Source organism: Oncorhynchus keta, chromosome 1 (assembly GCF_023373465.1).
Source record: "Oncorhynchus keta strain PuntledgeMale-10-30-2019 chromosome 1, Oket_V2, whole genome shotgun sequence".
In the NCBI taxonomy this organism is placed as follows: Eukaryota; Metazoa; Chordata; class Actinopteri; order Salmoniformes; family Salmonidae; genus Oncorhynchus; species Oncorhynchus keta.
In genome coordinates this window covers 66,472,644-66,498,973 of record NC_068421.1, presented here as the reverse complement: position 1 = coordinate 66,498,973, position 26,330 = coordinate 66,472,644, and the positions used below count along the sequence as shown (strand labels likewise).

The window sequence follows — 26,330 nt, the reverse complement described above, 5'->3', positions numbered from 1 at the left end:
CTTCCGGATGCCAAGATTGAGCAAGACTGACTGCACAGCTGCCGCCGAATTTAAAGAGACAGGCAATAGTTAATTTGAAATAACATAATCAGCAACCATTGTGTCAAAGCTTGTTTTAAAAGAGGCTTCACTCTGACATAGCGCACCAGTAGTAGTCACTCGTTAGACCAATAATGGCGTTCATTCAAAGTCAAATCGAGTAGTAGCTTATCATAGCTAAGTTACCTGGTTAGATTTTCCCTCTTGCTTGCTGGCTAACGTTAGCCAAATAAGCGTTGCTAGCTGGTTTCCCGACGAAGAGCAAGATTTGTCGGCTAGCCAACAACCATATACCGAAGCTTATAATCAAGTAGTAGTGGCTACTATCGCCGGGATAATGGCGAAAATTCAGGCACACAGCAACACGAAACAAATAAACCAAATTCAAGACAAGGCCTATGTTGTACAAAAACAAGTGCAACAACAGCACTTTCAGAAACTGAAGGTAAGAGACGGGAACAAAAATGGAAAAGTCTTCCTCAGAACCATTTTGTGTTCGTCAGATATTGGCCATCTCTCGATGCTAACGAGTTAGCTTGCTAGCTAATCATAAGGGGTTCTGATTGGAATGTTACTAGCTAGATAACGCTAGTTGGCGTTTGTTGTCGCATGCATGCACAGTACTTTAGTGGAGGTTAGCAAACGCCAGCTAACTTGGGTTCTTCAATGGCGTTAAACACGATTTTAGTAATGAGTCACTGGGTCACCCAAATACAGCCTAATAGGATGTAACGTAGGTTATCTAGCAAGTTGATTTGGCTGGCTGGAAGCTACCTAGTATCGATTGTCAGACAACTTCGGACATCCGAAGTTCCTTGTTCACCTTCTCTGCCCACACTACCAGGCAGAACAAAGTCAAACGTGCGTTGTCTAGAATGGGATGGTGTTTGTTGGCACAAAATGGGAGACTTGTCTTTGCTGGTTTGTAATCCGAGGTCGACAGCTAGCAAACATACTCGTCAGTTCACTCGCTTGGTTATGAACAGCATGGTATATTTAGAAAACCCTAACGTTTATTGTTTATTCAGGCGTATTCCTTGTTTTCCACTAAGCACACAGAACCATCGATTTTGTTAGCTAGCTAACCATACAGTTTACGTTTTCATAGTTGGCCAGATTTGAGCTACGTTAATGTATCAAAGACAAAGGTGTTTCGATGTCATGTATAGTAAGCCTATTTATTAAACTTGTCCGAGCAAGATTTTTATCTGCCTATTATTTGAAGTGCAGCTGCAAATAATACTGGTAGATAGTTGGAAAGGTAGCTAGCTAAACGGGTTATGGTCAAGACATGCCATAAGTTATTCAGCTTGTGACTGCATTGAGGAGCAACATGATTGGTTTGCCCCTGTGTTTGTGAACGTGTAATAACAATTATAACATAATACACACCACATTGTTCTTTGTTGATGATCTGGTGGTAATCTGGAGTGGGCCCCTTCATTTATTGCATGTTCTGGAGAGAAAAAAACCAATTTGCTCTAATGAATTTTCATTTGGTTCCTCACCATGATCTTCTCCCTCAGGTTGAAGATGCCCTATCATACCTGGACCAAGTGAAAATACGATTTGGGAATGACCCTGGAATATACAACAAATTTCTTGACATAATGAAAGAATTTAAATCACAAAGGTATAGCATTTCCCTTTCCTATTTCTTGATAAGTGATTAACTTTAATAGTATAAAAATCTATCTTAATTAAAGGCCCAATGCAGACATTTTATATTAATATCAAATAATTTCTGGCTAACAATTACATACCTTACTGTAATAGATTTCCATTAAAATGCACTGAAAGTATATTTTTGGGTAAAACTTTTATCATGTAAAAGTTTTGTTAGGGCTGAGTGGGGAGGGGGAAACTGAAAACTAGCTATTATTGGCAGGGAGGTTTGGAACTCTCTTTTTGTTATTGATCTATTAATCGATTTACCCCATGGTGGTACCACCATGGAAAGATGACACCCGCTTATGGAAACCTGCTGATTAGAAGGTCCCTGTGTAGTTGCTGGGACCTATAGATTTTATCACACTTTTACTGTGTTAGTTTAATCAGCTTTTGTACAATATGATATACAACACAGTAAAAACACAATTTTGACTGCACTGGGCCTTTAAATGTGATGAAAAGCAGATGTTCTTAATGCCATCTCATTTAAGGTCATGTCCTCTGTCCCTATAAAAGTCTTTCTCTCCTCGTTCTTAGCATTGACACACCAGGTGTTATAAACCGTGTGTCTCAGCTCTTCCACGGACACCCAGACCTTGTCTTAGGATTCAATGCCTTCCTGCCCCCAGGCTATCGGATAGAGATTCCCAAGAATGGAGTGGTTTTCCTTCAGTCACCTTTCTCTGCCCAGGTGGGTCACTATAAATGTGTATTGATTGGGTTTCCAGACAATCGTAATACTGGCTGCCTCTGCTGTGTAACCAGTTGTGTAACCCAGTTTTATGAATCAATATCCACACAAAGTATATATAGTGGGTATATATATGTATGTGTGTATGTATGTGGAGTTTTTCACCAGAGCAGACCATATAGTCACACATGAAGGTGCTCTTAAGATGCATGTTGTGAAGTTAATTTATGTTTAACATGAGTGCACCTTTTCTTTGGTAGGTCTCCCCAGGCCAGGGAAAGAGTATTGCAAGCCCTGCTGTGAGTGCCACTGGCTCATCTGTTGCTGAAGCTGGGTCTGCCCAAAGTGAAGCTGTGGCATCGCCTGAAAGCATCTCCTCGTCCTCTGGACCCCCAGAGCCCCCCAGTAGACTGTCCTTGCCACTCCCCAGCAGAGAGAGCCAGTCCCAGCCACAGTCCTCCTCGGTGTCCCCCCCTGCCTCGGAGCCCAGCCCAGTAGAATTTGACAGTGCTATCAGCTATGTCAACAAGATCAAAAACCGCTTCTTAGACCATCCAGAGATCTACAGATCCTTCCTTGAGATACTACACACTTACCAGGTACACTGTGTCATCAATATGGTAATTGATTTGTTTTTCTGTCAATTGAAAACAACACATTTGATTGATTAAAGTGAAGTTGTTTGCTAGCATCTAGGTCAAGGCAACTTTAAATTGTTGCAGATGAGTGTGTATTCTATCACAGTTACTCAGATGGAACAACGGTCTGTTTTTGTGCTAACAGAAGGAGCAGCTTGAAGTCAAGGAGAGCCGGGGTCGTAGTAGTAGTGGGATGACGGAGGATGAAGTTTTCTCAAAAGTGGCCAGCCTCTTCAAAGGCCAAGAGGACTTACTGGCTGAGTTTGGACAGTTCTTACCAGATGCTAAGAGATCATTGGTTAGTATTTTCCCCCTCTTTCTGAGATTGTTACCTGTCCATGGTCATTATGTTTGATCAGTTGATTTTCAGTGCCATTTGTGTTGGTATATCGAACTATTAGTTCTGTATTCTTTCAGTTCACTGGCAGCTCCCTGACAGGGAAAGACCAACTGAAGAGGGCAGAGGATGAGGATATGAGCAAACATAGCAAGAAGAGATCAAGGCCCATGCTGCTGCCGCACATGACGCCACTGCTCAAGGTTTGGACTTAATCACACATTCATATGCTTTAGCATTTTTCTAGAAGATCTTTATTGTATGTGATTGGTTATGGTTTGGTTATTTTAGAAAAAGATGAAGTTTTCGTGCTCCCAAGACCAGTCCTTTGCCTCAGTTGGGAAGCATGGAGTCTTGCGGGAGTTCACCTTTTTTGACAAGGTAATGCTCAAGACGACACAAGTGTCAGTGTTGGAATGATTCCATAATGTTTTGGCTCTGACAGACATCATGAAATCCTTGGTCACCAATGACGATAATGTTTTGATTTGTTGCAGGTTCGACGTTTCTTCAAGAGCCAGGAGGTGTATGAAAACTTCCTCCGCTGCATTGCTTTGTTTAACCAGGAAGTGGTTTCGGGAGCAGAGCTGCTGCAGCTTGTCACCCCCTTTTTGGGGTAAGTGGACTGTGGGAGCTTACATTGGACCATGGGAGCTTTCAAAGGGAACAGTCACTGATGTCTTCCGGAGTAAATAAATGCATACTGATATTTTTGTACTCTATGAAGGGCAGTATGTTTTGCCAAGTCTCCTCTTGAGCCATTCATTTATTTGTACATGTTCATTATTTCCTCCAGGAAGTTTCCAGAGTTATATACCCAGTTCAAGTCATTTCTGGGGGACAAGGAGCTCTCTCATTCAATGTCGGGCCTGTCAGACCGCTACATGGAAGGGGGTGGGGGCAGGGAGGTCGACTATGCATCTTGCAAGCGCCTGGGATCCAGCTACAGAGCACTACCCAAGACTTACCAGCAGCCCAAGTGCAGCGGCCGCACTGCCATCTGCAAAGAGGTCTGCATAAATTAAACAAGTTGTTTTTTTAAAGATTTGCCATTCCAGCACTGATTTCTAGTCCAAGTTCATAGCATTTTTTGAGTCTGTTAGTGGAAGACATAAAAAAGTTGTTTGAGGGCTAGATATCTGGCCTTGACAGTGATCAGAATTGAGCATGTGATTATTATTTTTCCCAGGCACTAATGGCTTCTGGTTGGCTTTAATGATAATATTCTTAATTGTGTGGTTATTGAAAGTGAAACCAAACAGGTGTTAAAGTCCTGATTTCCTGCATTTACAGGTGTTGAATGACACCTGGGTTTCCTTCCCCTCGTGGTCAGAGGACTCTACGTTTGCAAGCTCTAAGAAAACTCCATACGAGGAGCAGCTTCATCGCTGTGAGGATGAGAGGTTTGAAGTAAGCAAGATGAGATAGCAGAACTACTATTACTTCAGCCACCAACTATATACAATCAGACTGTTCTCCCTTATCTACCCAGGGCATTGTTCTGCAGAATCATTTAGATGAACATGTTCCAGAATGATTGCTAATGGTTATTTTCCTGTTTCCTCAAGTTGGATGTGGTCCTGGAGACAAACCTGGCCACCATCCGGGTCCTGGAGAGTGTTCAGAAGAAGCTGTCCCGTCTGTCGCCCGAGGACCAGGACCGCTTCCGCCTGGATGACTGTCTGGGTGGCACCTCTGAGGTCATCCAGCGCCGAGCCGTCTACCGTATCTATGGCGACAAGGCCCCTGAGATTATAGAGGGTCTGAAGAGGAGCCCTGCTACTGCTGTGCCTGTGGTGCTCAAGAGGTCAGGGTGCAAACACAAACCACACACACATCCAGGGGTGTAACTAAGATACTTGGCGAATGTGAATCTATCTGTGTGTTAATTCTTCCATGTCTTCTCTGCTGTGTCTGTAGATTGAAAGCAAAGGAGGAGGAGTGGAGAGAAGCCCAGCAGGGCTTCAACAAGATCTGGAGGGAGCAGTATGAGAAGGCCTACCTCAAGTCCCTGGACCACCAGGGGGTCAACTTCAAGCAAAATGACATGAAGGCCCTCCGATCCAAGAGCCTGCTCAATGAGATTGAAAGTGTTTATGATGAGGTGAGTACTCCGATGTCAATTGTCTACTTTCTTTATTGATAAACTGATACATCTCCTCTCTGTGTCTAACACGTCTGTACCCCTTCAGCGTCAGGAGCAGAGCACAGAAGAGGGGGGCGTGGGCCAGCAGGGGCGTGATGGGAGCAGTGCGGTAGTGGTCAGCGAGCCACACATGGTGTTCACCTATGAGGACAAACAGATCCTGGAGGACGCCGCCTCTCTCATCATCTACCACGTCAAACGCCAGCCCACCATCCACAAGGATGACAAGGACCATATCAAGCGCATCATCCAGCACTTTGTCCCTGACCTATTCTTCTCCCGCCGCGGCGAGCTCAGTGAGACTGAGGAGTGGACGGACGAGGAGGCCGAGGTGGAGGAGGGAGGAGACCGGGGAGGTGGTGGTAGCAGCAGCATAACAGGAGCAGTAGCAGCACCAGTTGGCCAGCCACAGCAACAACAGCAACTGAACGGGGAGTCGAGGCGGCGGCGCTGCACCTCTCCTCAGACAGCGGAGCTGGGTGGAGCCTCCTCTCACAGCCTGGCCCCAGAAGGAGGGGAGAAGGTGGACCTGAGAGACCCTGAGGCAGAGCACCAGAAGGAGCTGGACGGAGTCTACAACCTGTTCTTCGTCAACAACAACTGGTATTTCTTCCTGCGGCTGCACCAGACCCTGTGCCAGCGGCTGCTGAGGGTGTACCGGCAGGCAGAACGGCAGCTGCTGGAGCACCGGGCCGAGCAGAACCGTGAGAGGCTGCTGATGGCAGAGGGTCGCAGGGATAAGGCCAGTGACCTGGCCATGGAGCTCCGCCTCAAACAGCCAAGTGAGAGAACTTCTCTGTTTTTGTCTTTTAATATTTTGTATTCCACATTGGTGGGTGTGTATCTCTGTATGGGAGAGGGAACATTGGGCTAAAGTTATTTTTTTTTGTACTCGATCCACAGGTGAGGTGGAACTGGAGGAGTACTACCCAGCGTTTTTGGACATGGTGCGCAGTCTTCTGGATGGGAACCTGGAGTCTACGCAGTATGAGGACACACTGCGGGAAATGTTCACCATCCACGCCTACATCGGCTTCACTATCGACAAGCTCATCCAGAATACCATTAGACAGGTCAGGGTTGTCTCTTAAGCTGCCCGGTTGCATTCTACAGAACCAGATCCATATCCGTTCACTACATATTCATGCTTTACCTCAACATTGTGATCCTGAAGTGTTTGACTGTTCTCTGAATGCCTGTAGGTTCTCCTTCCTCCGGGCTGACATATCATTTCTCTGTCTCTGTGCAGCTGCAGCACCTGGTGAGTGACGAGGTGTGCCTGCAGGTGGCTGAGCTGTACCTGGCTGAGAGGAAGAGGGGTGCAGCGGGGGGGAACCTGTCGTCCCAGTGTGTGAGAGCAGCCTGGGAGACCAGCTACCAGTGGAAGTCTGAGAGGGTCATGGCTGAGGAGAACTGCTTCAAGGTAATGGCCTGCACTGGGGAGACAGACGGCGAAACTTTTAGCCTTGAATATTTGATATGATTTTCTATTGATTCTGTGCTTGAGCATGGGGAGACTCTGAGGGTGTATCTTTTTATTTGGTTGAGAGGGAATAGTTTCCTCCTAGCGTTAGTGTAGGGCTTTAGCTGCTGCTTTTTTGGAACAGAGATTTTGTGCATTCTGAAACCGTCATAGGTGTTAATCGTTGATGTTTAATAGCTTTCTGTGGTGTGATTGGCCTTTGTAGGTGTTGTTCATTCAGAACAAAGGCCAGGTCACCTTGACCATTGAGCTGCTGGACACAGAGGAGGCGCAGGCCGATGATCCCCTGGATGTGCAGGTAAAGAATCCTATGGACAGTCGCACCCATAGAATGTCACAGGATTCCCTTTGGACATCAACATAGACTGACCTTGTAAGGCAACTTGCTGCTTCAGATTTTGATGGGCAGCTTGCATTTATACAACACAGTTTGAGGTTATTAAATTGTAAACATTATTAGTTCTCCCACCTACTTTCAAAAGTCAATACAAGGTAAAATGATCATTAAACCTCTTGAGTTTATAGCCTTTTTGTTATTTAATCTCAGTTTTAGTGTTTTTGCAATGTCCTGGCTTTTTTCCATATTGATGCCATTTTCTCTTTCCCTGTCCAGTGCCTGTCCAGCTATATGGAACAGTTTGTAGGGACAGAGTCGACGCTTTGCTCGCAGACTGAAGGCTACTTTTTCAAACCTGTATTTTTGCCCAGGTAACAGATTCATGCTATTACCGTTAGTTGTGATGTCCATATATTGGCCATCGTATGAAGCCACATTATTTCCCTAGATGTTACATGGCAATCCTCTATTGTGTTTTCACATTTTGCCATTTCGCTGTCTTCAATAATGACTGCGCAAAAGTATTTGAATGCAGATGGTTTTTGCCCGCCAGAACAGCAATGCACAAAATGAGTCCTACTATCACAGGCCCTGATTTGAATCTGAATGTGGCTGTCCCGGTGGTCCTCTGTCTGATCCTGAGGCACAGTATTTTCCTTCTGATAAACTCTTGACTGTCCCCCGCTTCCCTGTGCTACCGTGTGTGGGTCTCTGTGTGTAGGAACCTGAGGCACTTCAGACGCTGGCAGGTGCGCCAGGTGGAGGCGATGCGCTGCAGACGGGAGTGGCACAGACAGCTGGGTGTGGAGAGTGCTGGCAGTCTGGACTGCCGCTTTAAACTCAACACCCACAAGATGGTGTTTGTCATGAACTCTGAGGACTACATGTACCGCCGGGGAGCGCTGGTCAAAGCCAGGAAGGTAGCTATCTATTAGTATTTATGTCTTACTCTGTATGTGTTTTGAGGTGAACAGCTAAGGAAGGAATATCTTGTCTCTTTATTGATTTATAGCTTTAGATGGCAGACATAAATTCTGGTTCCAAGTTCATTTAATGTTATGTGTCTTGTTTTGGCATCAGCTGGACCTTATCATCCAGACTGCTTCCACAGTGGTGCATGAAGCCCTGTCTGTAGGCTTCACTAACTCTTCCCATCCCTCTCCCTCAGTCCCAGCACTGTCTGTAGGTCTAACTCTTCCCGTCTCTCTCCCTCAGTCCCAGCACTGTCTGTAGGTCTAACTCTTCCCGTCCCTCTCCCTCAGGCCCAGCACTGTCTGTAGGTCTAACTCTTCCCGTCCCTCTCCCTCAGGCCCAGCACTGTCTGTAGGCTTCACTAACTCTTCCCGTCCCTCTCCCTCAGTCCCAGCACTGTCTGTAGGCTTCACTAACTCTTCCCGTCCCTCTCCCTCAGGCCCAGCACTGTCTGTAGGCTTCACTAACTCTTCCCGTCCCTCTCCCTCAGGCCCAGCACTGTCTGTAGGCTTCACTAACTCTTCCCGTCCCTCTCCCTCAGGCCCAGCACTGTCTGTAGGCTTCACTAACTCTTCCCGTCCCTCTCCCTCAGGCCCAGCACTGTCTGTAGGCTTCACTAACTCTTCCCGTCCCTCTCCCTCAGGCCCAGCACTGTCTGTAGGCTTCACTAACTCTTCCCTCAGGCCCAGCACTCCCTCTCCCTCAGGCCCAGCACTGTCTGTAGGCTTCACTAACTCTTCCCGTCCCTCTCCCTCCCCAGCACTCAGGTCCAGCACTGTCTGTAGGCTTCACTAACTCTTCCCGTCCCCCTCTCCCTCAGGCCCAGCACTGTCTGTAGGCTTCACTAACTCTTCCCGTCTCTCTCCCTCAGACCCAGCACTGTCTGTAGGCTTCACTAACTCTTCCCGTCCCTCTCCCTCAGGCCCAGCACTGTCTGTAGGCTTCACTAACTCTTCCCGTCCCTCTCCCTCAGGCCCAGCACTGTCTGTAGGCTTCACTAACTCTTCCCGTCCCTCTCCCTCAGGCCCAGCACCGTCTGTAGGCTTCACTAACTCTTCCCATCCCTCTCCCTCAGGCCCAGCACTGTCTGTAGGTCTAACTCTTCCTGTCCCTCTCCCTCAGGCCGAGCACTGTCTGTAGGTCTAACTCTTCCCGTCCCTCTCCCTCGGTCCCAGCACTGTCTGTAGGTCTAACTCTTCCCGTCTCTCTCCCTCAGTCCCAGCACTGTCTGTAGGTCTAACTCTTCCCGTCCCTCTCCCTCAGGCCCAGCACTGTCTGTAGGTCTAACTCTTCCCGTCTCTCTCCCTCAGGCCCAGCACTGTCTGTAGGTCTAACTCTTCCCGTCCCTCTCCCTCAGGCCCAGCACTGTCTGTAGGTCTAACTCTTCCCGTGTCTGTCTCTCCTCAGGCCCAGCACTGTCTGTAGGTCTAACTCTTCCCGTCCCTCTCCCTCAGGCCCAGCACTGTCTGTAGGCTTCACTAACTCTTCCCGTCCCTCTCCCTCAGGCCCAGCACTGTCTGTAGGCTTCACTAACTCTTCCCGTCCCTCTCCCTCAGTCCCAGCACTGTCTGTAGGCTTCACTAACTCTTCCCGTCTCTCTCCCTCAGGCCCAGCACTGTCTGTAGGTCTAACTCTTCCCGTCCCTCTCCCTCAGGCCCAGCACTGTCTGTAGGCTTCACTAACTCTTCCCGTCTCTCTCCCTCAGTCCCAGCACAGGGTGGCTGTGAAACAGCACGAGCGCTTTGACAAGTGGCACCAGGGCTGGCTGGCAGAGCACGTGCCTCCGGTGGCCGATCGCTCGGTCCACGACTGGCTGATGGGTGAGGAGGAAGAGGACATGATCCCCTGCAAGACCACCTGCCTCAACACACAGGTCAAAGGCCTGCCTGTCAACAGATACCAGGTGCATTACAGTAGGAAACCCCCCTCTCCCTAGAGGCTGGATCCACACACAATCTCTCACACACACACACACCTGACCTACTACACACGGAGAGAGACTGGGTGGACTTTGCAGATGTATTGAGACTGAGATTGGGGGATCCAGTGCGGAACACAGGAGCTCTTCATCCGATTCACCCATGCTGCTTCTCTGTTCACACAGTCAGCAGTGCAAGCAGAGGGACGTGAGAATAAAATCATTGTTTGTTTCGGAAATGTTTGTTTCAGAAATGTGAATGTCTTATTTTTTTCTTTTTTTTGAAAGTCCATTGTAGTTTTTAGCTTCTGAAGCCAGAGGGCCTTTTGTTTGTTTTTGTATATGTTTATACTGAAGTACTGAGAAATGGTTAAAAATGTGTTTCATGCTCCACAATGTCTTTTGTACAGTAAGCTCAACTTCAGTAATTTGATTACTGTATGTGCATATACAACTGTACACATTTTATATATGCATTTACATGAATATGATGAAAAATGTAAAATTACATGATCTTAGTGTTTTGCAGGCAGCCAATTCTAGATATTTACTTTTTTTTCTGGTCATTTTTATTTTTCTTGTGACTAAACAGATGATTGATTGCCAGTGTGACAAGTCCTCACAATTGATTTAACTTTGTACATTTTATGGAACATCAGAATTATGTATCATATTCAAATCTTTACTTTGGTTTGTCATTTTGCATATTAAAAATAAACTATCAGTGTTAAAATAATGTATAACATTTATCCTGTATCAGTTATCATGAATAAACAACTGAGTTGTGAACTTCTTAAACAGCCTGGAAAAGCATTTTTAACATTTGTATACAGTACCAGTCAAACGTTTGGACACGCCTATTCATTCCAGGGTTTCTCTTGGCATTCTCTCAACCAGCTTCATGAGTTAGTCCCCTGGAATGCATTTCAGTTAAAAGGTGTTCCTTGTGGAATTTCTTTCCTTCTCAATGCGTTTGTTGTGACAAGGTAGGGGTGGTATACAGAAGATCACCCTATTTGGTAAAAGACCATGTCCATATTATGGCAAGAACAGCTCAAATAAGCAAAGAGAAATGAGTCCATCATTACTTTAAGATCAAGGTCAGTCAATATGGAAAATGTCAAGAACTTTGAAAGTTTCAAGTGCAGTCGCAAAAAACATGAAGCGCTATGATGACTGGCTCTCATGAAGACCACAGGAAGGAAGACCCAGAGTTACCTCTGCAGAGGTAAAGTTCATTAGAGTTAACTGCACCTCAGATTGCAGCCCAAATAAATGCATCAGAGTTCAAGTAACAGATACAGCTCAACATCAACTGTACAGAGGCTGCGTGAATCAGGACTTCATGGTCGAATTGCTTGCTGCAAAGAAACCATTACTATACTCCATGTTTCGGATATTCAATAAAAAAATATACTAAACACCAATAAGAAGATTTGCTTGGGCCAAGAAACATGAGCAATGGACATTAAACCGGTAGAAATCTATCCTTTGGTCTGAGTCCAAATTTGAGATTTGTGGTTCCAACTGCCTTGTCTTGGTGAGATGCAGAGTAGATGAACAGATGATCTCCGCATGTGGTTCCCACTGTGAAGCATGGAGGTATGGGTGTGTTGTGCTGGTGACACGGATTTATTTAGAATTTAAAGCACACTTAACCAGCATGGCTACCACATCATTCTGGTTTGGGCTTCGTCCCACTATCATTTGTTTTTTAACAGGACAATGACCCAACACCTCCAGGCTGTGTAAGGGCCATTTGACCAAGGAGGGAGTGCTGCATCAGATGACCTGGCCTCCACAATCACCCGACCTTAACCCAATTTAGATGGTTTGGGATGAGTTGAAATGCAGAGTGAAGAAAAAGCAGCCAAAAGTGTTCAGCATATGTGGGAACTCCTTCAAGACTGTTAAACTATTCCAGGTGAAGCTGGTTGAGAGAATAACAAAGAGTGTCAAGGCAAAGGGTGGCTACTTTGAAGAATCTAAAATCTTTTTTAATTTTTACATTTTTGTTTACATGATTCCATATGTGTCATTACATACTTCTGGTGCCTTTATTATTCTACAATGTAGAAAATAGTAAATAAAGAAAAATTAGGTGTGTCTAAACCTTTGACTGGTACTGTATATACAGCAACACCTCCCCCATGTAATTAGTTTTCTTGATTGTGTTGGGCTGCAGAACTTGGAAGCGCAACATTGTGGCTTTTCTTCTCATTCCAAAGAATTTGCCAACAAAATTCCTAACATATGTATGTATGTTCAACATTAGGAAATCTCGGTACAGACAACACTATTTTTATTATGGAATGGACAAAATAAAAAAGCCAGAGCCAGGGCGACAGTTTAAAAAAATATGCTTGGTTTATAAAACCCAGATGTGACAGGATCACCAAAGTGTATACAGAAATACAAATGAGACCATCGTTAAAACCATCATAGTACAGCGTTATACACTCAACATTTACAATCTACTCTGTAAAAGGGCTATTGTAAGACATTTCCTTTCTTGTCTTTTTAAAACACAACCACATAACTGATCTTTTTATCAGTTTTCAGAACGCGTTTAAAGTACATCCATGTAGTTACTATAGACACCATTAGTCTTCTACTTTAGAAAGGATACAACAACATCAAGAAGGAAGTAAATATGCAGAGACATCAAGCACATAACATGGGATTTAGCAAGCAGTAAAATCAGCAAATCATTGAGAGGTATTACTCATGAGAAAATGTGATGTCAGGGCTTGCGTATGATTCAGGTCTTAGAAAATACCTATACAAAGTAACCCTCAATGTCAAAGGGTTATCACTTTCTAACCATATCTTGACATTAAAAATGGCTCAGTTGTACATAAATTAGTGAATAACTGCTAAGCAGTCATATGCATTAGAATGCTTCCATCTTAGGAAACCATTAGTATCTTGTTAGTGTCATCACTCGCTTGACTGAGGGTTGTCAACCCCTAGTCTCCTCCCTCCAGTAGCCCTGGACGCAAACCCTGAGGATGAGGGAGTCAGGAAAAAATATGGAAACACCAACAAGATACAGCCAATCACAATCCAGGTTCACTTTCTACTTTTTCTCCTTTTTTTTAACAAACACAATTCAACAGGTTTTACACTTAAAGAATGCAGGATTGTGAACAATCAAAATGCTCCTCAATACCTGGAATACTGCTTGTTCTAAAGCTAAATGAAAAACAATGTATGTAATCAAGGAAGAACAGTACAGCTAGAATAATCAGTATTCTCCAGATAATTAAATCATTCAGATATGTACAATGGAAAACAAAAGCAGCATGCAGGCAAGACAATTGTCAGAGTGATACTTAAACAATCTCATGAAGGTGGGAGGGAGAAGTTTGTGGTCTCTGACAAAACAGGACAGTGTTAAAGTTTTAGACTAGATTAAACAGAGTGTGTGTGTGTATCTGTGTGTGTTTTGGGAGGTAGAAGAGCTCTCCATCACTTCAAAAGGACTGAAATGCCAAAGGCAACCTTGCAGCAGGGTGCTCTCTGGTGGAAAGACTGGTTGACTAGCCTGTTCCATATTTGTCGTGAGTGTGGAAAGAAAGTGGAAGCAACTATTCTTCCAACAAAGAAGACACAATCAGTAGTTAGATAATTTAATTGTGTGTTTTGTGATAGTGGTTTCTATCACTACCAGACTTCATTGCACAGCCATAATTGCCATATGTCTAAGTGCATCATCACCACAGTAATGGAAGAAATCTATCTCAAAGGCACACGACATTGTGTGTATTTCTTGTTGTTGATGGTGCTATTACACATTTACAACATTTTGTAGCCTATGAACTTTGCAATTTAAACAAATATTTCGTGCTGGGACCCCAACTGTCATTTCTCATTAGACGTGTCAACAGTCTAAATAAATAAGAAAAGCTAAGAGAAAGGCAAGACAAGCTCATGCTGATTGATCGACACATCAACACTGTACATCAACTACTGCATTGTGTAAACACAGTTGAGCCCCAGGGTGAAAGAGAGAGGCTGTCACACACAGTGAGTGGGGAGAAAGCAGTCAACAACACACACTTATCCTTCCCTTGAAAAGCCACGAGGTCCACGGATAAGGGGCTTACCCGCTTCAAAGTTACAGCCGATAGATTGTGCTTGAAAATGATATAAGTAAAGCGTGCATGTAACAAAATGAACAAACAAAAAGAGCGCCAACAATGGATGCCAGTTGAACAATTTCCATGGGGTTCTTTTTCTTGGCGAAACCAAGTAATAAAAAGTACCAATGTTAATCAAGGAACATATATTAAAGCAAAATCATGAGTTGTGTTGATGAGTGCGTTGCCATAAAAGCATGAGAAACAGACATGTACTGTAGAATGAGTTGATCATTGATAAATCAACTTCACCTTCAACATAATTTTTGGGCACTGAGACTTGAAACTGTGAGCTAACCCAGTCCTAAACAACAGAGTAAATACTGCAGGCCCTACAACCCAAGGAGGACGGGCCTATTTAATCACGGCTATCTGATCTGAGAACTACTGTTTCACAGCATAGTCTTTCCAGGATTAAAGATCACTTGACACAGCAGGTATACGACTCGCTCACTTGGTCCCTTTTCTAGTCAACAGGCCTGACAAACCCTACCACCAAAAACCCTGACACACGCAGAGTCCCAGGACCTATGATACTGTACATGACGCATGCATTCTATATTCAAAACAGGTGATGCAGTAGCTTTGTTGTAAAGTTCATAGATATTTCAGAGGAAGAATGGCAGATCAGGGTGTGGACTGTTATTTGGATAGTGAAAGTGCTAGCAGACATGACAGATGAGGATCTCCTGTTTAGCCAGGGCATCCCTCCCATGGAAAACCCATCTCAGCAGACGAAATCAATATCCTGTGAAGATGCCACATGATCTACTTGGCGATATTACAGTCAGAGGAACCTCAGTGGAAAACCCTGATCACTGTCAGCTGATCTCGCTCCACTGCTTCTGAGAAAGTAGAACAGAGAAAATACAAAGTGCCCCACACAATCAGTAGAAAACACTGCAATCGAAAATGGTCACAGTGCTGTTTTAGTTGTTGAGCAATAAAAAGAGAGAATGGGATAGTATTCTTAAAAGGGTAGAGAAATGCACGAGACTCTCAGACATCTCAGTAGAACAAACAGACTATTCTTCTCAGGCTAGCTAGATGATTGATGCTACGCCAGTGAACAACATTCATTAAAATAACGCTTTAGCAGAAAAGCAAAGTACAGTTATGAACATGTAGGGCACTTGAACTAAAGCCAATTAGATAATTGACTTGTTTGTTTTTGCAAAACTTTGAAGTTGTAACATGGGCTGGCTAACTGATCTGTGGGAAAAGTTTATATGAGAGGGAGAATGAGCCACCTGAAGTGTTCTTAGTCTTCTACGGAAACAGTAGCTTTTAGAAAACATGGCACAAGTCTAATTCAACATTCCCACCATTGAGAAACACATACATATCATTGCACATATGCTTGAGCTATTCTCATTCTTCTAAATAATACATGGAGTACATAATAGTGCACATGAACAAATATACAAAGCAACTTTCACAGACTAAAATATGTTTAAATTATATTTTTGTACAAGTTGTTTTTGTTTGTTTGTATTAAATGCACTTTTCCTGCAAGTGCCGCCAGGGTTTTACACTGACTTTATTATTACAACTCAATAAACAAAATCAACCCAGTAAGTGGAGTAGAAAAAGAAGCAACAGGTTGAAACCAGTTGATGTTGTTGATATGCTGTGGTAAATGTTGCGATCCAGAGTCCATGCTCAGGCTTCTTATTATTATTAGTCTTTTTGATAAATATTTCTTCTCCCTGTTCATCCTAATATAATAAATGCATGTAAACAGTCGGTTGTTCTCTAATACATCTCCAAAAATGGCAAAGAACTACAAAAACAAATATACAAACAAAAAAGTATCAACATAAAGTCCGTTAAAAAAATTAAAGTACTCCCAGTAAATCCCAGTGCTTGGTGGGTTTTCTAAATATGTTCCTGTGTGTATCCCTCTTTGTCTGAAGAACTCAAAACTGTGTGTGTGTGTGTGTGTGTGTGTGTGTGTGTGTGTGTGTGTGTGTGTGTGTGTGTGTGTGTGTGTGTGTGTGTGTGTGTGTGTGTAATCCCATCTCATCTATACCAATATCATATACTGAGATTGTGCTTGAATAAATTAATCTGTTTGTGTGTCACTGAATTATTGTGTGTTTCTTTGTATGTCTATATGTATTAGTGTGTATGTTTCATGTCTACCTGTGTCTGCCTGCATGTCTACCTGTGTCTGCCTGCATGTCTACCTGTGTCTGCCTGCGTGTCTACCTGTGTCTGCCTGCGTGTCTGCCTGCGTGTCTACCTGTGTCTGCCTGCGTGTCTACCTGTGTCTGCCTGCGTGTCTACCTGTGTCTGCCTGCGTGTCTACCTGTGTCTGCCTGCGTGTCTACCTGTGTCTGCCTGCGTGTCTACCTGTGTCTGCCTGCGTGTCTACCTGTGTCTGCCTGCATGTCTACCTGTGTCTGCCTGCATGTCTACCTGTGTCTGCCTGTGTGTCTATCTATGTCTGCCTGCATGTCTACCTGTGTCTGCCTGCGTGTCTACCTGTGTCTACCTGTGTCTGCCTGCGTGTCTACCTGTGTCTACCTGTGTCTGCCTGTGTCTGCCTGCGTGTCTACCTGTGTCTGCCTGTGTGTCTACCTGCGTGTCTACCTGTGTCTGCCTGCGTGTCTACCTGTGTCTGCCTGCGTGTCTACCTGTGTCTGCCTGCATGTCTACCTGTGTCTGCCTGCGTGTCTACCTGTGTCTGCCTGCGTGTCTACCTGTGTCTGCCTGCGTGTCTACCTGTGTCTGCCTGCGTGTCTACCTGTGTCTGCCTGCGTGTCTATCTGTGTCTGCCTGCGTGTCTACCTGTGTCTGCCTGCGTGTCTACCTGTGTCTGCCTGCGTGTCTACCTGTGTCTGCCTGCGTGTCTACCTGTGTCTGCCTGCGTGTCTACCTGTGTCTGCCTGCGTGTCTACCTGTGTCTGCCTGTGTGTCTATCTGTGTCTGCCTGTGTGTCTATCTGTGTCTGCCTGTGTCTGCCTGTGTGTCTACCTGTGTCTGCCTGCGTGTCTACCTGTGTCTGCCTGTGTGTCTATCTGTGTCTGCCTGTGTCTGCCTGCGTGTCTACCTGTGTCTTCCTGTGTGTCTATCTGTGTCTGCCTGTGCGTGTGTGTATGTGTGTGTGTGTGTGGTGTCTGTATATATGTGTGTATGTGTGTGTGTGTGTGTGTGTGGTGTGTGTGTGTGTGTGAGGCAGCTCTGTGATGGAGTGATCATTGGGGTTGTAGAGCTGGTGCTTTGGGCTCAGCTGAAGGCCTCATCATCTGTGTCCTCAATCAACACCTTGGTGTCCTTCTTGGATGATCTGGATGAGAGAAGGAATAGACACATGAATACTGTCAGACAAACTCAAGGCTAACATATACCGATTCCTGTCCATGTGGCCGTAAGTTATGTGTATTTTTGGTGTGTGTGTGTGTCTGTGCGTGTGTGTGAGGAGGTTCTTACTGAGAGGACAGCAGGGGGCGCCGCAGGGACAGGCTGTAGCTGCGTTTCCAGCTCTTCTTGCCCTGACGGTTCCTGACTCCGTCCTCCTGGTCCATCATCTGCTCCAGCAGCGTCTGGTCGTCAGCGTTCAGCGGAGCCACCGAGATGTCCCTCACGGCACGGAACTCACCACAGTTATTCAGGTGCTCATTCTCCAGACGGAAGAAGTTCCAGACAAAACGCCTGTGTGTGGATACAGAATGAGGTATAACATAATGAGCAGAGAGAGAAAGAGAGGGGGGGGCAGAGAGACAGAGAGAGAAGTAGTCTGTCCAGCTCTGTAATACTGTAACCCACCTGAACACCTCTAGAGGAGCCAGAACGGTGGCCACAATGTCTCCCACAGAGGGGATGTTGGTCATGGTGGTGAGGGAGATCTGGATGGTCCAGGCGAAACGCAGGATCACGTCCTCTATGATGGCACAGTAGTAGTATGCCTGGGAAATATAATGACCAAGTCAGGTCAGAGGACGAGTGTGTGTGTGCCGTGCTGTGTGTGTTCATGCAGGTTATGTGTGTGGGATGCTCACTTTCTGTGGGTAGACAATCTCCTCCCTAAGGAAGGTGTTCTCCCCTGCTCCACGGTCAAACAGGCCCCAGTCCATCTTCAGGTCCCAGATCAGAGTGTACAGGGAGCTGACGGCTGAGAACACCATCAGCAGGTAGAAGAACATGTCTGCATCGGAATGCTTTTGTTCTGTGAAGCACAAACACAAAGCAATGAGTCCATTCGTCTGTGTAACGGTAGTGAAATCAAATAAATAAATACATTTTGCCCAATCTGTGTGCATTATACCTTGATAATTAAGAAGAACACATATGTTGCCTGCTTTGAACAGCGGACAGAGACAGCAGCTTGTTCATAAACGTTTGTCTCTGGTCTTCACTATCCCCACCAGAGGGAGAACTTCTACCATAAGTACTGCATTTACTGAGACAGGTTACCATGGATGTCATGCTAATTCTTAGTATACTATTCAGAGGCTCTTGAAACAACATGTTGATATGTCCTTCAGTTTGGCAATTCACTACTAATAAAAAGTATATTTATTATGTTCTAATTTCATCTTGACGTCATGCCAGTTAGAATGTGTAGTGGTAACCAGCTCGGCAGTAGCGTCATGTTGATTTCCCTGTATCATAGCTGTGTATTTTGACTGGGCCAGACTCCCATGCTGTTCCAGCGACAGCCTGAATGCCTGGGGGATTATTGATGACTGAGGTATTCTAGTCTGATCTGCCTGGGCTCTGGGCTCCCCCGCTGTGACAGAACAGTGTGGCCTGACACTGAGAGACTCACACACCAACAGGACACCCAGGCCTAGAAGACACGTCACGCAATGTGACGCAACCACTCTTATGACAACTATTCACACCCAACTATTCACACCGGCCTCCTTTACCCAGGTGGAGAGTTCTGACTGAACTGAAAATGACTATGGTGAATCCCCTGGGTAAGTCTACTGTGCGTCTTAGAATAGTCTGTTGTATTGTTATTTTTCCCCATGAAGGAATATGACCAGTAAGTAACAGCAGGTGTGTGTGCAGTGTGTGTGTGTGTGTGTGTGTGTGTGTTGTGTCTGTATACCTGTGTGTGTGTTATGTGTTTGTGTTCATATGTAGTGTATGTGAATGTGTGTGGGTTTTGTGGTGAGTGACAGTCTAGTGTGCGTGAGGGTGTGTGCATACAGTGTGTATATATAGTCTTGTGAGTGTGCATAGAGTCAGTACAAAATAAGGTCAATTCAGATAGCCTGGGTAACCATTTAATTAACTATTTAGCAGTCCTATGGCTATTTAGCAGTCCTATGGCTATTTAGCAGTCCTATGGCTATTTAGCAGTCCTGTGGCTTGGTGGTAGAAGCTGTCTCGGAGCCTGTTGGTCCAAGAGACGACACTACAGTGTGTGCATGCATGGTTGTGTGCGCACTGACAGACTGGTTAGATACACAGTCTGACCTGACCACACACAGACTCTAGCAGGGCTGAGACAGGGACAGTGCCAACCGTCATGGTCAATGCCTCCCACATACTGCCACCAGGGCGCCAGGAAAGTAACAGTGTACATTTTTCACATAGAATTACATTGGTCCCTCTAGCCCTGCTCTCACCCTACAGTGGGTTCTGCATCAGGCTACCTCATCTAGTACCATGTCCCCGCATTAACCCAGTATTACTAATATTATAAATATTTCCTGATGAGGTTTATCCCTCAAACTTAAATGTTTTACGTCTCCTTTAAAAAAGTATTTTTGATATATTCACAGCAGGCAATTACATACATTATACATTACATACTCATTAAAGTTTGCAGGACAAACTTGTGTCCCAAAATGTGTAAATCCGGAATGAAGGAAAACTGGAGCATCCTAACACCACCAAACTACTGCATCAACAAACAATTACAGATACAGATAGATTGTACAGGTGCCTCAAAGCTGGGAAACTGAGAAATGACAAAGCAAAATGACAAAGAGAAAACAGATTTTTATAAATGTTTGTCATTTATAATAATAAAAACCTGGAAATATCACATTTACATAAGTATTCAGACCCTTCACTCAGTACTTTGTTGAATCACATTTGGCAGCGATTACAGACTCAAGTCTTATTGGTTATGACGCTACAAATTTGGCACACCTGTACTTTGGGAGTTTCTCCCATTCTTCTCTGCAGATCCTCTCAAGCTCTGTCAGGTTGTATGGGGATCGTTGCTGCACAGCTATTTTCAGGTCTCTCCAGAGATGTTCGATCGGGATCAAGTCCGGGATCTGGCTGGGCCACTGAAGGACATTCAGAGACTTGCTCAGAAGCCACTCCTGCTTTGTCTTGGCTGTGTGCTTAGGGTCATTGTCCTGTAGGAAGGTGAACCTTCACCCCTGAACATTCTGAATGTTCTGGAGCAGGTTTTCATTAAGGATCTCTCTGTACTTTGCTCCGTTCATCTTTCCCTCCACCCTGACTAGTGTCCCAGTCCCTGTCGCTGATAATAATAATAATAATATATGCCATTTAGCAGACGCTTTTATCCAAAGCGACTTACAGTCATGTGTGCATACATTCTACGTATGGGTGGTCCCGGGAATCGAACCCACTACCCTGGCGTTACAAGTGCCATGCTCTACCAACTGAGCTACAGAAGGACCACGCTGAAAAACATCCACACAGCATGATGCTGCCACCACGATGCTTCACCGTAGGGATGGTGCCAGGGTTCCTCCAGACGTGACGCTTGGCATTCAGGCCAAATAGTTGGTTTCATCAGACCATTGGTTTCATCAGACCAGAGAATCTTGTTTCTCATGGTCTGAGAGTCCTTTAGGTGCCTTTTAGCAAACTCCAAGCGGGCTGTTATTTGCCTTTTACTGACGAGTGGCTTCCGTCTGGCCACTCTACCATAAAGGCCTGGTTAGTGGAGTGCTGCAGAGATGGTTGTCCTTCTGGAAGCTTCTCCTATCTCCACAGAGGAACTCTGTCACCTCTCTGACAAACGCCCTTCTCCCCCGATTGCTCTGTTTGGCTTGGCGGCCAGCCCTAGGAAGAGTCTTGGTATTTCCAAACTTCTTCCATTTATGAATGATGGAGGCCACTGTGTTCTTGGGGACCTTCAATGCTGCAGAAATGTTTTGGTATCCTTGACACAATCCATGGCACGGCTTTTGCTCAGACATGCACTGTCAACTGTGGGACCCTATATAGACAGGTGTGTGCCTTTCCAAATCATGTCCAATCAATTGAATGTACCACAGGTGGACTCCAATCAAGTTGTAGAAACATGTCAAGTATGATCAACGGAAACAGGATGCACCTGACCTCATAGAGAAGGGTCTGAATACTTATGTAAATAAGGTATTAAGTATAAGTATTCAGTGAATTCTTATGTAAATAAGGCATTAAGTATAAGTATTCAGTGAATTCTTATGTAAATAAGGCATTAAGTATAAGTATTCAGTGAATTATTATGTAAATAAGGCATTAAGTATAAGTATTCAGTGAATTCTTATGTAAATAAGGTATTAAGTATAAGTATTCAGTGAATTCTTATGTAAATAAGGCATTAAGTATAAGTATTCAGTGAATTCTTATGTAAATAAGGCATTAAGTATAAGTATTCAGTGAATTCTTATGTAAATAAGGCATTAAGTATAAGTATTCAGTGAATTCTTATGTAAATAAGGTAAAGTATAAGTATTCAGTGAATTCTTATGTAAATAAGGCATTAAGTATAAGTATTCAGTGAATTCTTATGTAAATAAGGCATTAAGTATAAGTATTCAGTGAATTCTTATGTAAATGAGGTATTAAGTATAAGTATTCAGTGAATTCTTATGTAAATAAGGCATTAAGTATAAGTATTCAGTGAATTATTATGTAAATAAGGCATTAAGTATAAGTATTCAGTGAATTCTTATGTAAATGAGGTATTAAGTATAAGTATTCAGTGAATTCTTATGTAAATAATGCATTAAGTATAAGTATTCAGTGAATTCTTATGTAAATAAGGCATTTCTGTTTTTGTTTTTGTTCTTCTAAAAAAAATTGTTTTCTTTTGCCCCTAATTTCATGGTATCCAATTGTTAGTAATTACTTGTCTCATCGCTACAACTCCCGTACGGCTGGGGAGAGACGATGGTCAAAAGCCACGCGTCCTCCGAAACACAACCCAACCAAGCCGCACTGCTTCTTATCACAGCGTGCATCCAACCTGGAAGCCAGCCATGTGTCAGAGGAAACACCATGCACCTGGTGACCTTGGCTAGCGTGCACTGCGCCCGGCCCACCACAGGAGTCGCTGGTGCGCGATGAGACAAGGATATCCCTACCAGCCAAACCCTCCCTAACCCGGACGACACTAGGACAATTGTGCGTCGCCCCATGGACCTCCCGGTCGCAGCCGGCTGCAACAGAGTGTGGGCGCGAACCCAGTCTCTCTGGTGGCACAGCTAGCGCTGCGATGCAGTGCCCACTGCGCCACCCGGGAGGCGTGCAAACATTTCTTAAAAACTGTTTTCGTTTTGTCATTATGGGGCATTGTGTGTAGATTGATGAGATATATATATATATATTCCAGTCCGTAACATTGCGCGTACTGAAATGTATTGAAAAAATATCTGGATTATGTTTGCATTGTTTATTTAAATGGTATTATTGCTAGGTAATTACTGCACTGTTGTAGCTAGAAACACAAGCATTTAGTTGCACCTGCGATAACATCTGCTGTGTATGCGACCAATACAATTTCACTTGAATTTATTTGATAGATCTGAAATCAAAAAACGTTGAATATGATCACATAAGATACCACTCGTCCATCACTAAGCCTTTCTGGTTGGCCTCAAGGGCTCTGTAGGACTGATGTCTAGTGTAGGTGGCTAGTCATTGATCTGGAGCTAAATAGAGGACAACGGCGGTCACTTGCTTCTGTCACGCTCACTAAATGTTTGTGTTTAACAGGGGCCTAAGCGGTTAAAAGACATTTAAGAGTGAGATGTTGCCATGACAGGCTCAGGACAGGCCTCCCATTGAAGGTTATAATAAGCACCTGGGAACCCGGGAAAAGCAATCATCTGTCTCTGGGTTGTTATCTGCTGCGGTGCTGCCTGCCTGGGCTGTCTTGTACTGCTGTTCAGGTGATAAAGAATCTATTACCTGCCTGCCCCATCACTTTCACCACCCCCTCTCCTCACAGAGCCTATCCAATCAGACACTGAGACCTAGCAAGACAAACAAAGGTTATTGACTCAGGGAAAGTGGCCTCGTGTTGAATTCACACGGCTGATTGGTAGTGAGATAGTGAGTCTGTGTAGTGATATTAGTACCTGCCTGGGTGGAGTATAATTTCTATGGATATGGATTTACATTACAGATACCGGTAGTTATATCTCAACTCCACCTACAACTGAATATGATGCTTGGTCATAATAGGCAGCATGTTTCAGAGAGATAGTGTTGTTGTAACAGGGTTGAGGCAGAGTTCAGTGGGTATCATGACCCTGTTAGTTGGTTTGGGGAGTGTTAGAACGTTGAGCTCTTTCCTATGCAGTGGTTCTGGCAGCTCCATGTGTCCATAGACAACAACATCCTACTCAGTCAGCAAGCCATGGCCTGGCCCTGGGTCTCATCTCTATTCCAGCAGCATCCACCAGAGATGTGTTTCGCCGCAGGAAGGTTATTACAGCTCACTCTCCTCGAGCAAGTCCATCCTCTTCCCCTCTTCCACTGCTGCCCTCCCTCCCTCCCTCCCTGCCTCCCTCCCTGCCTCCCTCCCTGCTCTCTGCTCTCCTTTCTATCTGATGATCAGTTCAACTTTTTCTTTCATCTTCATTGTCGTTTTACTCTCACCTACACGGCCGGTCTATTATTCCTCTTTAGCGTTAACACTTTTTTAATATTAATATATTTTTAGTCTTAGGAACATTTTCCCTCTGTCTCTCACCTAGTCCGTCTTCTACCTGATCCATTGTCCCACCCACACTCTATCGGCCAATCATTGTCTTTCCCACCAGACCAATTCTGCTATTTTGTGTTTTTTGCGCTGATCTTAATGAAATGTTGTTGTACATAATGTTTCCACCATTGTTTCCTATGGCTGTTAAGAGTATCTGGACATCAGAACAGAGATTAATAACCTCGATTTGGATGAAGATTTCTACTTCAAAGGGGCAAAAAAGTAAAAGGTCATAAGTAAATCAGAACATGCTAATCCAGAGGTGGCACTCCTAGTGGCCTGTAATTTGGATGCAGGAAAACTGAAATCTATTTGACCTAATTTCTTGTCACATGTGCAACAAGAGGCAAAACATCTCTAGATCACCTTCACTCCACACACAGAAACGCATACAAAGCTCTCCCTCGCACTCCATTTGGCAAATCTGACCATAACTATATCCTCCTGATTCCTGCTTACAAGCAAAAACTCAAACAGGAAGTACCAGTGATGCGCTCAATACGGAAGTGATCCGATGAAGTGGATACTAAACTACAGGACTGTTTTGCTAGCACAGACTGGAATATGTTCCGGGATCCATCTGATGGCATTGAGGAGTTCACCACATCAGTCACCGGCTTCATTAATAAATACATTGACGACGCCGTCCCCAGAGTGACCGTACGTACATATCCCAACCATTAAACAGGCAAAGCATCAATATAGGTCTTAGATTGATTCCTACTACACCAGCTCCGACACTCGTCGGATGAGGCAGGGCTTACAAATGATTATTACAAAGTGAAACCCAGCCACGACCTGCCCAGTGACGCGAGCCTACCAGACGAGTTAAATGCCTTCTATGCTCTCTTCGAGGCAACCAACACTGAACCATGCATGAAAGCATCAGCTAAGTATCTATCATGGTCCACACACACCAACACAGATGTAAAGAAGGCACGGCAATGCCTCTTCCCTCTCAGGAGGCTGAAAAGATTTGGCATGGCCCCTCAGACCCTAAAAGAGTTCTACAGCTGCACCATTGAGAGCATCTTGACTGTCTGTATCACCGCTGTGTATGGCAACTGCTTGGCATCCGACCGCAAGGTGCTACAGAAGGTAGTGCGTACAGTACATCACTGGGGCCACTCCCTACCATCCAGGACCTATGCTAGGTGGTGTCAGAGGAAGGACCCAAACATTGTCAAAGACTCCAGCCACCCAAGTCATAGTTCTCTCTGCTACTGCCCGGAAAGCGGTACCGACGCATCAAGTCTACTCTGGAACCAACAGGATCCTGAACAGCTTCTACCCAGTTGTAAATGAGAACTTGTTTTGAACTAGCCTACCTGGTTAAATAAAGGTGAAATAAATAAAAATACCCTCAAGCCATAACACAGCTAAATAGTCAGTTAAATAGTTAACCAAATAGCTGTCCGGACCATCTACCTTTCTATTATTTCTCTATTTTTTTCTCTGCATTGTTGGGAAGGGCCTGTAAGTAAGCATTTCACTGTTAGTCTACACCTTTTGTTTACGAAGCAAGTGTCGAATAAAATGCTATTTTATTTTAATTAAGCTACTACTGTACAAGAGCTGATGCCATATTGATCCTGAATAAAGTATTTTGCCATACTGTCAGGCTCAATATCCTGTGGTTCTGGGGACTCTAAAGTCAGGAAATCCCTTCGTCCTTTTTCTACATTTCCAGGAACAACAGCTGGGACAACATACACAGCACCAGTCTATGATTTAATTATAGATGATTTCTACTGTAATCGTCTATTCACAGGACTGCCAAAACTGTATCTGCACAACTTCAGTCTTTAACCTGCATTCAAATGAATCCTACTCCTTTACTATATCGTAGGAGAGTACATACTAAAACCCAGTAGGAGGGTACATTTTACCCTCTGCATTGAGTCCCTTTTGCATTATCATACATTTATTGTAATGTGAATATAGCACAATTCTCCGTGGTATTGGTGTAATACTGGAATCAATGGGGTCATGAGGCAGCATCAGAGCACTACTTTGTGGATGTATAATGAAGGT

The 26,330-nt window shown here is 44.5% G+C and overlaps 2 protein-coding genes and 1 long non-coding RNA gene across 20 annotated transcripts in view; 2 read left to right on the top strand and 1 right to left on the bottom strand.

The window, feature by feature from the left end:
* On the top strand, positions 1 to 11,030 carry LOC118391279 (paired amphipathic helix protein Sin3b). 2 transcript variants are annotated; one of them, XM_035782520.2, is made up of 19 exons: positions 1 to 484; positions 1,566 to 1,672; positions 2,248 to 2,401; positions 2,662 to 3,021; positions 3,185 to 3,337; positions 3,457 to 3,579; positions 3,668 to 3,757; positions 3,874 to 3,992; positions 4,173 to 4,386; positions 4,670 to 4,786; positions 4,945 to 5,183; positions 5,297 to 5,480; positions 5,569 to 6,304; positions 6,426 to 6,595; positions 6,772 to 6,945; positions 7,211 to 7,303; positions 7,619 to 7,713; positions 8,064 to 8,262; positions 10,020 to 11,030. In XM_035782520.2, the coding sequence occupies exons 1-19, from the start codon at positions 377 to 379 to the stop codon at positions 10,248 to 10,250; spliced, it is 3,666 nt and encodes a 1,221-aa protein (XP_035638413.1). In that variant the 5' UTR covers positions 1 to 376; the 3' UTR covers positions 10,251 to 11,030. The 2 variants fall into 2 exon arrangements, with proteins under 2 accessions (XP_035638413.1, XP_035638422.1); XM_035782529.2 differs by having other exon boundaries at positions 2 to 484; positions 2,662 to 3,000.
* LOC127906365 (uncharacterized) lies at positions 8,269 to 10,015 on the top strand. Of its 6 annotated transcripts, none has more exons than XR_008061036.1 (4): positions 8,269 to 8,622; positions 9,204 to 9,689; positions 9,740 to 9,939; positions 9,987 to 10,015. It is a non-coding gene; the product is annotated as an uncharacterized LOC127906365 (long non-coding RNA). The 6 variants fall into 6 exon arrangements; XR_008061037.1 differs by having other exon boundaries at positions 9,204 to 9,595; positions 9,643 to 9,689; positions 9,740 to 10,013; XR_008061038.1 differs by having other exon boundaries at positions 9,204 to 9,595; positions 9,740 to 10,013.
* Positions 11,031 to 12,517: 1,487 nt separating the features above from the next.
* LOC118381985 (xenotropic and polytropic retrovirus receptor 1 homolog) overlaps positions 12,518 to 26,330 on the bottom strand; it is a 100,203-nt gene continuing 86,390 nt past the window's right edge. The window contains exons 12-20 of one of the 12 annotated variants that reach the window (XM_052458158.1): positions 18,379 to 18,545; positions 18,146 to 18,285; positions 17,810 to 18,031; positions 17,376 to 17,666; positions 17,168 to 17,321; positions 17,058 to 17,123; positions 16,970 to 17,013; positions 16,872 to 16,935; positions 12,518 to 16,751 (exon numbers count right to left, since the gene is read on the bottom strand). In XM_052458158.1, the coding sequence (XP_052314118.1) occupies positions 17,606 to 17,666; positions 17,810 to 18,031; positions 18,146 to 18,285; positions 18,379 to 18,545 (590 nt within the window). In that variant the 3' untranslated portion in view covers positions 12,518 to 16,751; positions 16,872 to 16,935; positions 16,970 to 17,013; ... (1 more) ...; positions 17,168 to 17,321; positions 17,376 to 17,605. Of the gene's footprint in view, positions 16,774 to 16,871; positions 16,936 to 16,957; positions 17,124 to 17,167; positions 17,322 to 17,353; positions 17,667 to 17,809; positions 18,032 to 18,145; positions 18,286 to 18,378; positions 18,546 to 26,330 lie in introns of all 12 variants that reach the window. The other 11 variants (XM_052458150.1, XM_052458161.1, XM_052458181.1 and 8 more) reach the window with 11 other exon arrangements.